Raw genomic sequence first — 16,963 nt, 5'->3', positions numbered from 1 at the left:
ATATCTCTCAATGTGAATGGACTAAATGCCCCAATCAAAAGACACAGGGTAGCTGAGTGGATAAGAAAACATGACCCACACATATGCTGCCTACAAGAGACCCACCTCAGAGCAAAAGACCTACACAGATTGAAAGTAAAGGGATGGAAAATAATATTCCAAGCAAATGGACATGAGAAAAAGGCTGGCGTTGCCATACTTGTATCAGACAAAGTCGATTTCAAAGCAAAGGCCATAAAGAGAGACCCAGAGGGGCACTTTATCATACTTAAAGGAAGAATCTATCAAGAAGACATCAATATTGTAAACTTATATGCTCCCAATATAGGAGCCCCCAAGTTTATAAGGAAATTGTTGGATGACTTCAAAAAAGATATAGATAGCAACACACTGATAGTAGGGGATTTCAACACCCCACTGTCCAAAATGGACAGATCTTCCAAACAAAACATTAATAAACATATCGTGGAGCTGAATGAAACACTGAATCAAAGAGACTTAACTGACATATATAGAATCTTACATCCCAAAGAAGAAAAATACACATTCTTTTCAAATGCTCATGGCAGTTTTTCAAAGATAGACCACATGATAGGACACAAAGCAAGCCTCAGTAAATTCAGGAAAATTGAAATAATACCAAACTTTTTCTCAGACCACAAGGCCTTGAAACTCGAAATCAAACTCAAAGAGAAACTTCAAAAACTTGGAAACTCATGGAGACTGAACAGTACACTTTTAAACAATGAATGGGTCAATAATGAGATAAGAGAAGAAATCAAAAAATTTCTGGAAACAAATGAAAATGAACAGACAACTGTCCAAAACCTATGGGACACAGCAAAGGCGGTCCTGAGAGGGAAGTTCATAGCAATACAGGCTTACCTTAAAAAGATAGAAACATTTCAAATAAAAGACCTAACACTACAACTTGAAGAACTGGAGAAACAACAACAAATAAATCCCAGAGCAAGTCGAAGGAAGGAAATAGTCAAGATTAGAGCAGAACTGAATGACATAGAGACAAAAAGAACAATTCAGAGGATCAAGCAATCCAGAAGCTGGTTCTTTGAAAAGATTCATAAAGTGGACAAACCTTTAAGCAGACTCATCAAGAATAAAAGGGAGAGGACCCAAATTAATAATATCAGAAATGAAAGAGGAGAAATAACAACGGATACCACAGAAATACAAATGATCATTAGAAACTATTATGAACAATTATATGCCAAGAAATTTGAAAATCTGGATGAAATGGACAAATTTTTAGAAAAGTATAATCTTCCAACACTGAAGGAGGAAGAAACAGAAAGCTTGAACAGACCGATAACAGTTGGGGAAATTGAAGCAGTAATCAAGAAACTCCCAGCACACAAAAGTCCAGGGCCAGACGGTTTCCCAGGAGAATTTTACAAAACATTTAAGGAAGAGCTAACCCCTGTCCTTCTCAGACTATTCCAAAAAATCCAAGAGGAGGGAAGACTCCCAGACTCCTTCTATGAGGCCAGCATTACCCTGATCCCCAAACCAGATAAAGACCCTACAAAGAAAGAAAACTACAGGCCAATTTCGCTGATGAACATAGATGCTAAAATCCTCAACAAAATATTGGCAAACCGCATCCAGCAATACATTCAAAAGATTATCCATCACGATCAAGTGGGATTCATCCCAGGGATGCAGGGGTGGTTCAATATACGCAAATCAGTAAACGTGATACACCACATAAATCAAAGAAAAGACAAAAACCACATGATCATCTCGATAGATGCAGAAAAAGCATTTGACAAGGTACAGCACCCATTTATGATCAAAACACTCAGCAAAATGGGAATCAATGGGGCATTCCTCAACGTAATAAAGGCCATATATGAAAAACCTACAGCCAATATCATACTCAACGGGCAAAAACTGAAAGCTTTCCCACTAAGATCGGGAACACGCCAAGGATGTCCGCTCTCACCGCTTCTTTTCAACATCGTATTGGAAGTCCTAGCCACAGCGGTCAGACAAGAGAAAGAGATAAAAGGCATCCAAATAGGAAAGGAGGAAGTAAAACTATCATTGTTTGCAGATGACATGATAGTGTACATAGAGAACCCTGTAGACTCTACCAAAAAACTCCTCAACCTAATAAGTGAATTTGGCAAAACAGCAGGATACAAAGTCAACATTCAGAAATCAAAGGCGTTTTTGTACACCAGCAATGCAATAGAAGAAGAAGAAATCAGGAAAAATATACCATTCGATATAGCACGAAAAAAGATAAAGTACCTAGGGATAAATTTAACCAAAGACACAAAAGACCTGTATGCAGAAAACTATACAACATTGAAAAAAGAAATTAAGGAAGACACAAATAAATGGAAGCATATACCGTGCTCATGGATTGGAAGAATTAATATCCTTAAAATGTCCATACTACCAAAAGCAATTTATAGATTCAACGCAATCCCTATTAAGATACCAATGACGTATTTCACAGAAATAGAACAGACATTTCAAAAATTTATATGGAACCATAAACGACCTCGAATAGCTGCAGCAATTTTGAGAAAGAAACACAAAGTAGGAGGGATCACAATACCGGACATCAAACTCTACTACAAAGCCACTATACTCAAAACAATCTGGTACTGGCACAAGAACAGACCCATAGACCAGTGGAACAGAATAGAAAGCCCAGAAATAAGCCCAGGTCTCTATGGACATCTAATATTTGACAAAGGGGGCAGAAGCATAAAATGGAGCAATAACAGCCTCTTCAACAAATGGTGTTGGGAGAGCTGGATGGCTACATTCAAAAAATTGAAATTGGATCATCAGCTGACACCATACACAAAAATAAACTCAAGATGGATAAAAGACTTAAATATAAGTCGCAACACCATCAAAGTCCTAGAGGAGAACATTGGCAGGAAACTCTCAGATATCCCACGCAGCAATTTTTTCACTGATATGTCTCCTAAAGCAAGGGACATAAAGGAAAGAATAAACAAGTGGGACCTCATCAAAATAAGAAGCTTCTGCACGGCTAAAGAAAACATCAGCAAAATGAAAAGGGAGCCAACCATTTGGGAAAATATATTTGCTAATGATACATCAGATAGAGGTTTGATCTCCAAGATATACAAAGAACTCACTCGACTTTACTCCAAGAAGACAAACGATCCAATCAAAAAATGGGCAAAGGACCTGGGCAGATGCTTTTCTAAGGAGGAGATACAGAGGGCCCAGAGGCATTTGAAAGGATGCTCTGCATCACTAGCCATTAGAGAAATGCAGATCAAAACCACCATGAGGTACCACCTCACACCGGTCAGAATGGCCATCATAAACAGATCCACAAACAACAGGTGCTGGCGAGGCTGTGGAGAAAAGGGAACCCTAGTCCACTGTTGGTGGGAATGCAGACTGGTGCAGCCACTATGGAAAGCAGTGTGGAATTTCCTCAGAAAGCTGAAAATGGAACTGCCTTTTGATCCAGCGATTCCCCTGCTGGGACTATACCCTGAGAACACCAAAACGCCAATACAAAAGAACCTATGCACCCCAATGTTCATAGCAGCACAATTTACAATAGCCAAGTGTTGGAAGCAACCTAAATGCCCATCAGTAGATGATTGGATCAAAAAATTATGGTACATATACACAATGGAATACTACGTAGCAGAAAGAAAAAAAGAAGTACTAAACTTCGCAACAGCATGGATGGAACTGGAGAGCATCATGCTAAGCGAAATAAGCCAGGGGGCGAAAGACAAATACCATATGATCTCACCTATAAGCGGAACCTAACCAACAATGCAAAGAAGCAAGGCAAATATGGCCAGCAACACTGAAAGGAAAAGAAATCAACAGAGACAAGAGGGAAGGGGGGGGGCAGGGAAAGGGAAGGGAAGGGGAAAGTCAAGGAACATATAGCAAGGACTCATGGACAAAACCAAAGGGGAAGAGCTGAGGGAGGGAAGGTGGGAGGGGGCAAGGGAAAGGGGGGGGAGGCAGAGACAAATGTATTTAAAAAGTAAATAAATTAATAAAAAAAAAAAAAATTAAAAAAAAAAAAATTCACTTAAGTCAAACACAGCCTCTCAGGACAACGCCCACTGGAACACTGATACTGATGGGTTCCTAGAACACTCACCTGTACTATAAGGAGCCTACCCTTCTGTGTTTTTTGGGGTTCCCCCTTGTAGATAAAATCAAATTGGCCAAGAGTTGTAAATTGCTGAAATTGAATAATAAAGATTGGAGGATTCACACGATTCTCTCTACTTTTGAATATGTTTAAAATTTTCCACAATAAAAAGTTTTAAAAATTTTTCATAAAAATCAGTTTTGCAATTATTGACTTTTCTGACAATTCTGAAATCCCTACTTTGAAAAATGTTTTTTAAACTTATTGATAATTCTAACTCTCTAATACTTTAATGACATATTCTCATTTTTACATTCAAACAATATACACACTTTTTTAAGTATAGTTTATTGATTATGCTATTACAGTTGTCCCATTATTTTCCTCCCCATTATCCGCCTCTGCCCTGTACCACCCGCCACCAGGACCCCGCCCCCGTCTTTTAGTTCATGTCCATGGTTCATACACGTAAGTTCTTTGGCTTCTCCATTTCCTGTATTATTTTTAACCTCTTCCTGTCTATTTTCTACCTACCATTTATAGTTCTTATTCCCGGTACTTCTTCGCCATTCTCCCCCTACCCTCTCCCCACTGATAACCTTCCATGTGATCTCCATTTCTGTGATTCTGTTCCTGTTCTAGTTGTTTGCTTAGTTTGTTTTTGTTTTTAGGTTCAGTTGTTAATAGTTGTGTTTGTTGTCATTTTACTGTTCATAGTTTTGGCTCTTCTTTTTCTTAAATAAGTCCCTTTAACATTTCAAATAATAACAGCTTGGTGATCATGAACTCCTTTAACCTTACCTTATCTGGGAAGCACTTTATCTGCCCATCCATTCAAATTATAGCTTTGCTGGACAGAGCAATCTAGGTTGTAGGTCCTTGCCTTTCATGACTTCTTTCCAGCCCTTTCTTGCCTGCAAAGTTTCTTTTGAGAAATCAATTGATAGTCTTATGGGAACTCCTTTGTAGATAACTGTTTCCTTTCCTCTTGCTGCTTTGAAGATTCTCTCCTTATCTCCTTCTCTTTAATCTTGGGTAGTGTAATTATGAGGTGCCTTGTTGTGTGCTTCTTTGGGTCCAACTTCTTTGGGATTCTCTGAGCTTCCTGGATTTCCTGGAAGTCTATTTCCTTAGCCAGATTGGGGAAGTTCTCCTTCATTATTTTTTCAAATAAGTTTTCAACTTCTTGCTCTTCCTCTTCTTTTGGAACCACTGTGATTCAGATATTGGAATGTTTATAGTTGTCCTGAAGGTTCCTAAGCATCTCTTCATTTTTTGGAATTCTTTTTTCTTCTTTCTGTTCTGGTTGAATGTTTATTTCTTCCTTCTCTCCAAATCATTAATTTGTGTCCCATTTCCTTCCCTTCACTGTTGGTTTCCCTGTATATTTTTCTTTACTTCATTTTGCATAGCCTTCACTTTTTCCTCTTTTGAGATCATACTCCACCATTTCTGTGGACATCCTGATTACCAGTGTTTTGAACTACGTATCTGATAGGTTGGCTCTCTCTTTGTCGTTTAGTTGTATTTCTTTCTGGAGTTTTGATCTGTTCTTTCATTTGGGCCACTTTTCTTTGTCTTGGTGCTCCTGTTATGTTGTAAGAGGTGCATCCTTAGGTATTCACCAGGGCAGGGCTACCCATGTTGCTGCGTTGTGGGGAAGAGGTCAGAGAGGGAACTATGCCACTTGCTCGCCTCTCACCCTGCTTTCAGTCATTTGCCCACAAGCAAACTGTGCACTTCTGGTGCTGATTCCCAGGTGGGTGAGTTTGTGTACGTTCTGGGACCCTGTGGGTTTCTCCAGTGAACTTTCCTGTGAGGCTGGCAGTTTATCTTGCTGCCATAACCCCCACAGGCTTTTACAGCAAAAGATTTTGAGGCTTTCTTTTCCCACACTGGAACCCTGGGTTGTGTGGTCTGTCTCACTCCCCAGTTGTTCCTCCTGCTTTATCTGCACACAAATGTGGGACCACCCAATTTGCCAGTTGTTGTCTACGTCCCTCCTACCAGTCTGGATGAATGTTTCTTTTTTAACTCCTTGATTGTCAGACTTCCATCCAGTTCAATTTTCTGGCAGTTCTAGTTGTTTTTTGTTTTTAAATTTGTTGTTGTCCTTTTGGTTATGTGAGGAGGCAAAGTGTATCTACCTACACCTCCACCTTGGCCGGAATTTCAAACAATATACACACTTTAAAAGTAAATCTTTGTCAAGTGCCAAGGAGGAGAAAAATATTACTTTTTTTTTTGTATTCAAGTATTTATGAAACAAAAATTCAGTATTTGTGCTGTGTGTCACCACCAGAGCCAATTAGTAGAGACAAGGATTGAGTCTTTATAGTTGCTTTATTCAGGTGCTAGTGATCTGAGAAGACAGCAAGTTATGTACCCTCAAATCTGTTTTAAGCCAATCTTTTTTATAGCTATAAAAAATGGGCAGACCTGGCAAAGTTGAATATCCTACACCATCTGTCAAAGAGGCCTATCCAAAGACAAAATTCCAGGAGTTTCTTGAGTAAAGATCAAGCATTGTTATTCCCATAACAAAGAAGGTATCTTTAGGTGTCTTCTTGAAGTTCAGAATATGCCCTGCCTGAATTTATAGTTTCTTTGTGTTATCACTGACTCTAAAGGAACACCTTGTTGCAGGGACAGGAACTGGTTCTAGGAGTTTTACTGTTAAGCCATAGAAAAATGCTTCACAGGAGCCCTTGAGCCATTTAATATATTCTTTACTGATAATTCTGGTCTTTCCAAGAGATCCAATGCACTGTACATAAAAACTGTATTTCTCTAGAAAGAGTGTTTTTCTTTAAGGATCACTGAAAAAGTGTTTAAAGTCTTGGAGATTCTCTAAATGTGAGGTGATCCAACCTAACTGCAAATGCAAGGTGCTGGGTCCAAAGGGATCACTGTACAACTGTAAGACTTTGTTCATCAAATGCTGCTGTCCAGATCTTACTTCTCATACTGTGATATAAGTGCTGGGCTCTTTGAGGTGAGAGCTGTTTTTAGTATCTGTTTAGAGTGCCATACTGTTTACATTATGAGAGGTCTCTTCATTTACATAGTGTTCCTATTTAGTGCTTTCATTCTTCTGCTGAATGGATCTAACAGCTGTTCCACCATGAGGTTTTTACAAGGTCAGGCATTCTGGCCTTGGCCAGAAGAGTATTGTACTGAGTACCTTCACCCTTGACAGGCTTTGATACCACCCATAATGGCTCCTGCACACATGCCTATATTACATATTTTTATTTCATACACATAAAAATTAGTACCAAATATTACACAATACTAAAACCAATTTTTATAATTCATCTTATATATTATCTGCTTATGAATAATTTCAGGTTGCATACAAAACTAAAAGTAAAAAAAGGATTAAAAGTAGGAAAAAAAAGTAAAAGTAGTATAGAGACCATATAATAAAAGTATAATGAATAGTCACTAGCAGACACTTGAGATGGACTGATTATTACTGATTGTTACTAAGTTGAACAGCTAATATCAATTAAAATATTATGATGAATTCAATAGCACACACTTGTCTCTAAATACCAGTGGCTGTAATCTTTTAGATTCAGCTTGCAAATGTGTTTTGTCTGGCAGACACAATGTTTTTACAGAGATCTGAATCTAAATGCATATAAGCAAGGCATGGTGACCACAAACCCAACCGATCCTTCAAAAGATGTCACCAAACTCCCTTAAAAGGTGTTTAATAGAAATTTATTTGCCAGCCTTGCCATATAGAAAAATGCTTTATTAGAACTTCATAAATAACTTACTTAGATCTTATACATAATTTTTAAATATTTTTTTAAAAGATTTTATATATTTATTTTTTGAGAGAAGGGAAGGAAGGGAGAAAGAGAGGGAGAGAAACACCAGTGCACAAGAGATACATTGATGGGTTGCCTCTTGCACACCCCCAAATAGGGACCTGGCCCGCAACCTGGGCATGTGCTGTGACTGGGGACTGAACCAGTGACCCCTCAGTTTGCAGGCTGGCACTCAATTCACTGATCCACACCAGCAAGAGCTGATCTTATAGATAAATTTTAGATAACATCTTCAGATACAGTTTTTAAAAACACAAAAAATACTATTATACTTCATAATACTGCCCATTTCTATAAAGGCTCAGACATACTAACAGATAAGAAGCAAAGTATCAGGTTTTGGTATTGCCTTTCTCTCTAAGTTAATACTAGAACAAATGTTGGAAATTACAAAGCACTATAGATTCATGCCACACATCACATGGAACTGCTTATATTGGATTTTAAATACTCCAGTTAGTTTTGGCAAGCACTATTTTATTGTCAATGATGATGATGAACCACGCTTTGGTGTAAGAACTTTATATAAATTAATTTAATCCTCTATGAGCTAGGTATCATTATAACCATTTTAAAAGGATATGTTAATTGCCCAAAGTCACATAAGAGCTAAATGATGAGCTGAGATTCATAACCAGGCTATCTGGCTCAAGAATTCAAGCTCTTAACCCCACAATACATAGTTCACTGGATGTGAAATAAAAGTTGTATGTATAGGCTATCAGAAATAAAAACTACAGTGTTATTCTATTATGAACACTTACACTCAACCCATTTCACCCTGGAGTAACGGTACAAATTAAAATTTTCTTTACCTCCAGATGATAAGCTTCTTTGAGAGATTCTACTTCTGCTGACAATTTCTTAATTTCTGCTTTCATTCTTGCTTCTAAATGAGCTTCACGTACTTGAGAAGCCCCCAATTCTTCAACTAAATGGTTTCCATGAGTTTCCTTAAAAATGACATATTAAGTAAAGGCTATATAATTTATTTATTTGGTTACTATAGCTAAGTCAGTCTACTTTATTTATGAAGATACTTTAATCTTTACAATATTATAAACATTCATATACTAAGTTAACTTTTTAAATGGTACACTTTAAAATCTAGACATTTATGAAACTACTAACGGGAATGTATTAGTATATTGTTCATTATTGTAAGTTCATTAATCAATGCTTTCTGTTAAAAAACTAATAACCACAGTATGCTGAAATTGGGCAGATAATAGTTTACTCTTAGGTATGCCCATGCAATTTTGTTTACCAGAAGTGCTATTTACTTATCAAGAGTCAATTGTGTATTTATCCAAATTTATTTATACTAGTTGTGCTTGTGACTGCAATAATGTAATTTTATTATACATTCTGAACAATGATAAAATATGCATGTGAAAGGAAAGTTTATATGCAAACTAAGTTATATGCTTTGAAACCACTCAAGAAATAAACCACAAACTTTTGCAACTCATAAAGAAGCAGTGAAGACAGTTGGAAAATATTGTAGAAAATCTCATCAAAAATAAGATATATACTATGATTGATTTTTCAAATGTTTTGTAATTCTTTCACTATGGTTTTTATTTTTTTTGACATTTTTTTTTTAATTTTTCAGTTACAGTTGACATTAAATCTTATTTTAGTTAGTTTCAGCTATAGAGCATAGTAGTTAAATATTGACAATTTACAAAGTTGAGCCCTCCAATAATTCTAATACCTAACTAGCACCATACATAATTATTACAATATTATTGACTATACTACTTGTGCTGTACTTTTTATTCATGTGACTGTTTTGTAACTACCAATATGTACTTCTTAATCCTTTTATCTTTTCACCTAGCCCTCCAACGCCCTTCCCATCTGACAACTATCAGTTTGATCTCTGTAAGTCTGTTTTTGTTTTGTCCATTTATTTTGTTCTTTAGAGTCCATCTATAAGTGAAATCATATAGTATTTGTCTTTCTCTGTCTCTTCTTCAACTTTAAAGGAACCAAAATTGAAAACTGTAGATGATGGGATATGAGTACAGTTCGTTCAAGAAAGATTAGGTGGAATTCTAATCAAATAACCCTACCCATACACAAAAAACTAAGATTTGGTCCCACATTAAAAGATTAACATATAAATTTATATTTAGAATTTGGGGATTAAAATATAATATTTTAAATAGTCACTTTTAATAATACCCCACATTCACTTGCTTTTTTGATTAATTGAGCTTATCAGATAAAATCAACTATACTATACTTAGATACCATTGATAAGGACAGAAATGAGATAAAAATAGATAGCCTCCCTTCTCCTGGTAGACTCCCAATTGTCTTATTAATTTAATAAAAATCCCCTAAATATTCTTTATTAGACTAACCACCCAGAAATGTAAATTATAAAATATCTTTAGGTTAATCAAAATTAAACATAAAAATAACTCCATTACTTTGTTGAATTAGTAACCATAATAGAAAGCAAAAACAAAAAAAAACAAAAAAAAAACCCCACCACAAGAACTTTTCTAGAACACCAATATATTTTTCTTAAAGTCTAAGTAATCAATCCAAGTGTACCAATCTAAATATTTTTAAGCCAAGTTATTTACTTTCTACCAAATATTGTGCAAATAATATTTATATTAGTGTTCTTGCTTTTTAAAAGCACTAGACTTCCCCAAGTGTTCTGGACTGCAAGTTTCATAACCATCATAAATTTAAATCACCAGTCTTCATTTATACAAGTCCTTACAAATGTAAAAACTCTCACTCTAAAAAAGATTAGCTTTATTTTTTCTGTCAACATGATAGCTTAAACTCACTTAAAAAGTCTAAAAGTGCTTTATAAATCAATTTATTAAAAACTAATTACATTGGCCAAAACTCAGAGGAACTTTCTAACTACATTATATAGCTATGCTAAATATAACCCATTTTATTTTCTTTTTACATAACATAAAATTTACCACTTTCACCATTTTTTAAGTGTATACTTTAGTAGCATTAAGTACATTCACATTGTTGTGCAACGCTAACTTTTACAAGGGCCATATTCTACAATTAAAAAAAATGAATGGCAAAATTTTTAAGATTTTCAATAAGGTAAAATTATTTAAAAGAGGAATTACCTTCTCTTTAAAGAGTTGCTTCATTTCCTCCAGTTCACTTGAGAGCCTTTCTGTTTCTCTCTGTGCTTGGATTTGTTGACGATGAGCCTCAACCAATTCTGTATGAGAGTTCTGCAACTGCTCCCGGGTTAGCCTCAATTCTTGCTCCAAATCTATGGCCTCCTTATACTGAGTTGCAATGTACTGTTCCTGCTCTTTCATAACCTAAAATACACAAGACACTTGTTAAGTTTCAAAATGAAATGGTACAAATGACCAATATCTTACTTTGATTTTTTTAATAAGTGACTTTACCCCTCCCAACTAAATCTCTAAAAAATTTAAAGTACAATGAATATTGTACACTGTGAAATTGATGTTCAGAAAATGTTTTTTTACTTTTTTAATGACAAGAAAATATACATACTGTAATAAATCTGGGAATCACTGGTATATTTTGCATGACTTTAATATACAAGCTGTATAAACCTTTATCATTATGAATGTAACATGACAGAACACATGATAATATAAACAGAAAAAAGTGAGTATTTGGTTATCTATGTCAAATATAGAGAATATATCGGCATGAATAATCAAAACTCACCATTAATTCAAACAGCCAAGTTAAGGTTATGAACTTATTCCCTGTGAGGTAAAATGTGTCTCTATTCTCTGTTATTCTCTCTGAAATACTTTTTACATTACTCAGTTAAGTCCCTAGATTGTTTCAATCAATGAAAAGTAAGTTAGTTCTAAATCAGCTTGGTGAGGTGGGAGGTAATGACCCTTGACTTTAAGGCTGGTAAGAAGAAAAGAAACCTGAACAAATCACTAGGAGGACCCTGGTGTCTGGAATCGGGGCCCAGGGTCCAACTCTGCTGTATGTCAATATAAATGCCTTGTCAGGGAACACTAAAGGACTGAGCCAGTAACGATGTCTTTCACCAAAGGAGCTCAAACTTGTTCTCAGAAGTCCTTCTTGATTTATGTATGTAATTCAACTATTATTTATTCATGCTTACTGTGGGATATGTACTGTTCTAGGTGTTGATACAAAAGTGAACATAGGAGACAAAGTGGCCCCCCTTATGGAATTTATAATCTACTGTAAGAGACAGATAATCAGTCAAACACAATGAAGAGCAATATTCAGGGTCCAGCACAGATAATGCACCTTTTTTATTACATAAAAATATTTTATTACAAAATTGTAAGCATGTAATTCTATACCATAACAATATCACATTCAAGCACACCATATGACATTTTAGGTGAAATGTTCAAATTTCTGTCCATTTCATGGGAGACATTCATGTACCCTACCAACCACACTCAATGGCATTAGTTTTGCTGAACCCTGTATAAAGTTTTAAAGTGGAGTATAGCATTTAAAAACAAGAGAAAGCTACATCCATGAGAGCTCTTAGGAGCAATTTCAGTTTTGGGTTTTTTGTGTGTGTTTTTTTTTTTGAAAGATCCATCTATTTATTTCTAGAAAGAAGGGAAAGGAGGGAGGAGAGGGAGAGAAACATCAATGTGAGAGAGAAACAACTATCAGCTGCTTCTTGTATACCCCAACCTGGGACCTGGCCCGCAATCAAGGAATGTGTCCTGACAGGCAATCGAACCAGAGACCTTTCAGTTCATGAGACGATACCCAACCCGAGCTATACCAGTCAGGGTAGGAATTTCAGTTTTTTAAAAGAAAGTGTGTGAAATAGGTTAATGACTCAATATACACGCAAACTGATAATACTTCATCTGGTAACTCATTAGAACATCATAATAAAATATTTAATAAAATCAAAGAAACTAACAAGTATTGGGACCAAATAATTAGCCTAAAAATATTGATAACAGTTTCTGTATACTAAAACCAACCAGTTTAAAACACAAAGATTTATACCATTTTTCAGATCATATTACATGTTCTTTAGGAGGAAAATAATTTGCTTACACTTTCCATTTCTTTCATCTTTTGTTGTGTTCTTTCAGCTTCCTTTTTCAGTTGACTGATCTCCTGTTCATTTTGTAGTGTTATAAATTCTTTTTCTCGGAGCTGTTCTTTGGCATTTTGCAATTTTTCATTCAAACTTTCTATCTGAATTTTAAACAGAACAATATTAATGTAACTAAATATAAAAATGTGTTTTTAAGACAACTGCAACTTAGATATAAACGTCAGAATTCTTGCGCCAAATAAGATGCTTGTATGTATACCTAACTATGCTAACAGAGATGAAGGTCTCAATCATATTTGAATAAGAAAAGAAAATTAGGGTAAATTAAAACAGCAAATGTTACATGGCCTTACAAAAAAGTTTATAGGTAATATGTGCATGAGGTAAAAAATATGGTTAATGAAAAAGTACCCTTCCTACTGTGTCCCTTCCTTAGCCACAACCAGTTAACAGAATTACCTGCAAATTCTTTCAGACATATTTTATACATATTCAGACATGCACACATTATAAATATGTGGACACAACAGTCCAAGAAAATAGATATTCAAAATAACATTAAGATGGCAGTCACCAAGGGCTAGGGAGTGGGGGAATTGTTGAAATGTCGGCCATAGGGTACAAAATTTCAGTTACGCAGGATGAGTAAGTTTGGATCTAATATATAGTGTTTTGACTATAGTTAGTAATACAGTATTGCATACCTGAAATTTGCTAAGAGAATACAACTTAAGTGTTGTCACCAAAATAAAAACAAAAAAACAAAGAAACCTAAGTGAGGTGAAGATATGTTAATTAGCTTGATTGTGGTAATTATTTCACAATGTATATGTATATCAAACATCATGTTCCACACGTTAAATTATATGTAATTTTTATATGTCAGTAATACCTCAATAAAACTGGGAAAAAATATTAAGAGGAGAAACAGAAACCTAAGGTAGCATGTACAAGATAATTAAAATATTTTATTATATCTATTCTATTCATCAATATGAAGAATGGATGCCTACCATGAAGTATTTTTTAAAACAAATTAAAATATGTAATTTTTATAATTTACCTGTTTGTTGCATTCTTTAAGTTCCAATTCTGATTTTTCCAGGGTACCCTCTAATTTAATTATTTTCTGTTCCATTTCTCCTCTGTGCTCACGAATAGTCATATCCAAATGTGTAACCTAAATACAAAAGTAACATTAAACTGTCATTCAATTTTATTCTAATGTGGAAAATTGTGGGCTTTGAATGTGTTTTAGAATTATTTATAGTGGGTATAATTGAAACAAGCTCATCTCAAATTATTAAAAAGAACAAGAAATATAATTATTGTTTACTAATACTGGACCTTGGGTCTCATATATATTATAGAAACTTAAAGAAAAAATATTACTATGTTCATAAGTGAAAAAATGATTCAGACTTCATTTTATGCCAGATAAGAGCTGCTAAATCCAAAAAAAAAAAAAAAAAAAAAGCTGCTAAATCCAATACAACATAAAAATTGTGAAATGCAGCAAAAGCAATGCTTGGAGGAAAATTTATAGCACTAAATGCATATATTAGAAAAGAAAGAAAGATCTAAAATCAATCATCTAAACTTCTATCTTGGGAAACTAGAAAAAGAAGAGCAAATTAAATCCAAAGTAAACAGAAGGAAAGAAATAATATTAATTAGAGAGGAATCAGTGAATTGAAAAGATCAATAAAATTGATAAGTATCTAGCCAAGCTAACTAAAAAAAAGGGGGGGGCATAAATTGATAACACGAGAAATAAAAATGGAGACATTATTATAAATCTTATGGACATTAAAAGAATAACAAAGGAATACTAGGAATAATTATCTGCCCATGAATTTAATGAAACTAGGTAAAAAAAAAATTAATAACCTTGAAGATGGTGGCATAGGCAGACATGGCTCACCTCCTCATACAACCACATCAAAATCACAACAAAAACATAGAATAACCATCACTCAGGAACATCTGAAATCAAGTTGAATGAAAGTCTGACAACTACAGAACTGAAGAAACCACATCCATCCAGACTGGTAGGAGGGGAGCAGACACTGAAGGCCTGGGCGCTCACCCACGTGGATAAAAAATCAGGAGGGATATCACAGGAGTGAGGAGTCCCACACCAGGCACCCCAGCCCAGGATTCTAATGTCAGCAAGATAATTCCCCACAACTTCTAGCTGTGAACACCAGCAGGGATTGAGTTGGTGGAGGCGGCTGTTGGAGCTCTAAGCAGTTCCTCTTGGGGAACCCACACATAGACTCACCTACTCAGACTCACTGCCTCCAAGGTCCAGCACCAGGGTGGCAGCTTGAAGTGCACCAGTAGTATACTGGGACAGACTAAAGTATATGGCATCAGGGGAAGCAGAGGCCATTGTCCCTTTGTTCAGCCCTCCTGCCACAGAGTCGGTAGGCTGGTACCATATCTAAGACTTCATCAACCTGGCTAACACTGTGTGACCCACCTTGGAGATCCACAGAGGATCTACCCAACCCAACATATAGGTCCACACAAGCTGCTTTTCCATAAGATAGCTGGTCTTCACTACTAAATCCTATATAAAAAGCAAACAAGCTGGCCTCAGTGAGCCCTAGCAGCCAGATTAGAGTCACAGCTTGGCTTCACCTGGGAATCTCCAAGCCCAACACAAGTAGCAGCCACCTCAGATTGCTTTATAGCTCAGGAAGAGTGGCTCCTGGCAAAACACAGGTGGGGGCTGACCTTGGCCTGCACCACCTGGGAAACCCCAGGGCCAATGCACCCACTAACAGCTACAGACCACTTCAGAGCATCACCACTCTGCCCCTGCACAGCTGATCCTCCACGGAGGGTGGAAGTTGGTGCTCAGTGGTCACAGGCAGTCCTTGCAGCTGACTGGCCTGGGTAAATCCCTCCCATTGACTTGCCAACAGCAACCAAAGCTCAACTACGACAGAAGGGTGTACTCACCCCACACAAGGGGCGCACCTCGAGTACCCACCTTGGGTGATAGGGGAAGCTGTGTCACTATGCCCTACAGGACTCCTACTACATTAGGCCACACTACCAGGACATAGAGTCAAAGCAGCTCTACCTAATACATAGAAACAAACAGGGAGTCTGCCAAAAAGAGGAGAGAAAGAAACATAGCCCAAATGAAAGAACAGATCAAGACTCCAGAAAAAGAACTAAACAAAATGGAGATAAGCAATCTACCAGATGTTGAGTTCAAAACAGTTTATAAGGATGCTCAAGGAACTTAGTGAGGACCTCAGCAGCATAAAAAAGACCCTGTCAGAAACAAAGGATACACTCACTGAAATAAAGAACAATTTACAGAGAAACAGCAGGAGAATGCGTGAAGCTGAGAGCCAAATCAATGATTGGGAACATAAGGAAGCAAAAAACAACCACGCAGAACAAGAAGAAAACAGAATCCAAAAAATTAAGGATAGTATAAACACCCTCTGGGACAACTTTAAGAGGGTGCCAACATTTGCATCATAGAATTGCCAAAAGGAGAAAAAGCAAGAAATGGGAAATCTACCTGAAAAAATAGTGAAAGAAAACTTCTCTAATTTGGTAAAGGAAATAGACATGCAAATCCAGGATGTGCAGAAAGTCCCAATTATGATGGATGCAAAGAGGCCCACTCCAATACATCATTATTAAAAGGCCAAAGGTTAAAGATAAAGAGAGATTCTTCAAAGCAGCAAGAGAAAAGAAGTTGGTTACTTTCTGGAAGATTGACAGATGGAAGGGGGGAGGGTGATTATGGGTAAAGAGGTGAGGGGATTAAGAAGTACAAATAGGTATAGTTACAGAATATCCATGGGGATATAAAGTACAGTATAGGAAATAGAGTAGCCAAAGAACTTATACGTATGAACTGTGGGCATGAACAATGGTGGGTACATTGCC

General features: G+C 36.2%; 1 protein-coding gene and 1 pseudogene across 1 annotated transcript in view; both read right to left on the bottom strand.

Annotated features, from left to right (window-relative positions):
* Positions 1 to 16,963, bottom strand: part of CCDC18 (coiled-coil domain containing 18) — a 100,371-nt gene that overhangs the window by 18,861 nt on the left and 64,547 nt on the right. The window contains exons 22-25 of the mRNA XM_054592183.1: positions 14,106 to 14,222; positions 13,039 to 13,182; positions 11,100 to 11,303; positions 8,796 to 8,933 (exon numbers count right to left, since the gene is read on the bottom strand). Of these exons, the coding sequence (XP_054448158.1) occupies positions 8,796 to 8,933; positions 11,100 to 11,303; positions 13,039 to 13,182; positions 14,106 to 14,222 (603 nt within the window). The remainder of the gene's footprint in view (positions 1 to 8,795; positions 8,934 to 11,099; positions 11,304 to 13,038; positions 13,183 to 14,105; positions 14,223 to 16,963) is intronic.
* On the bottom strand, positions 6,486 to 7,180 carry LOC129085738 (archaemetzincin-2-like; annotated as a pseudogene).

The sequence above is a fragment of the Pteronotus mesoamericanus genome, unplaced genomic scaffold (genome assembly GCF_021234165.1).
Source record: "Pteronotus mesoamericanus isolate MK-2021 breed Mesoamerican mustached bat unplaced genomic scaffold, CSHL_Meso_final scaffold_31, whole genome shotgun sequence".
NCBI classification, from domain to species: Eukaryota; Metazoa; Chordata; class Mammalia; order Chiroptera; family Mormoopidae; genus Pteronotus; species Pteronotus mesoamericanus.
This window is presented reverse-complemented; position numbering and strand designations above follow the sequence as displayed.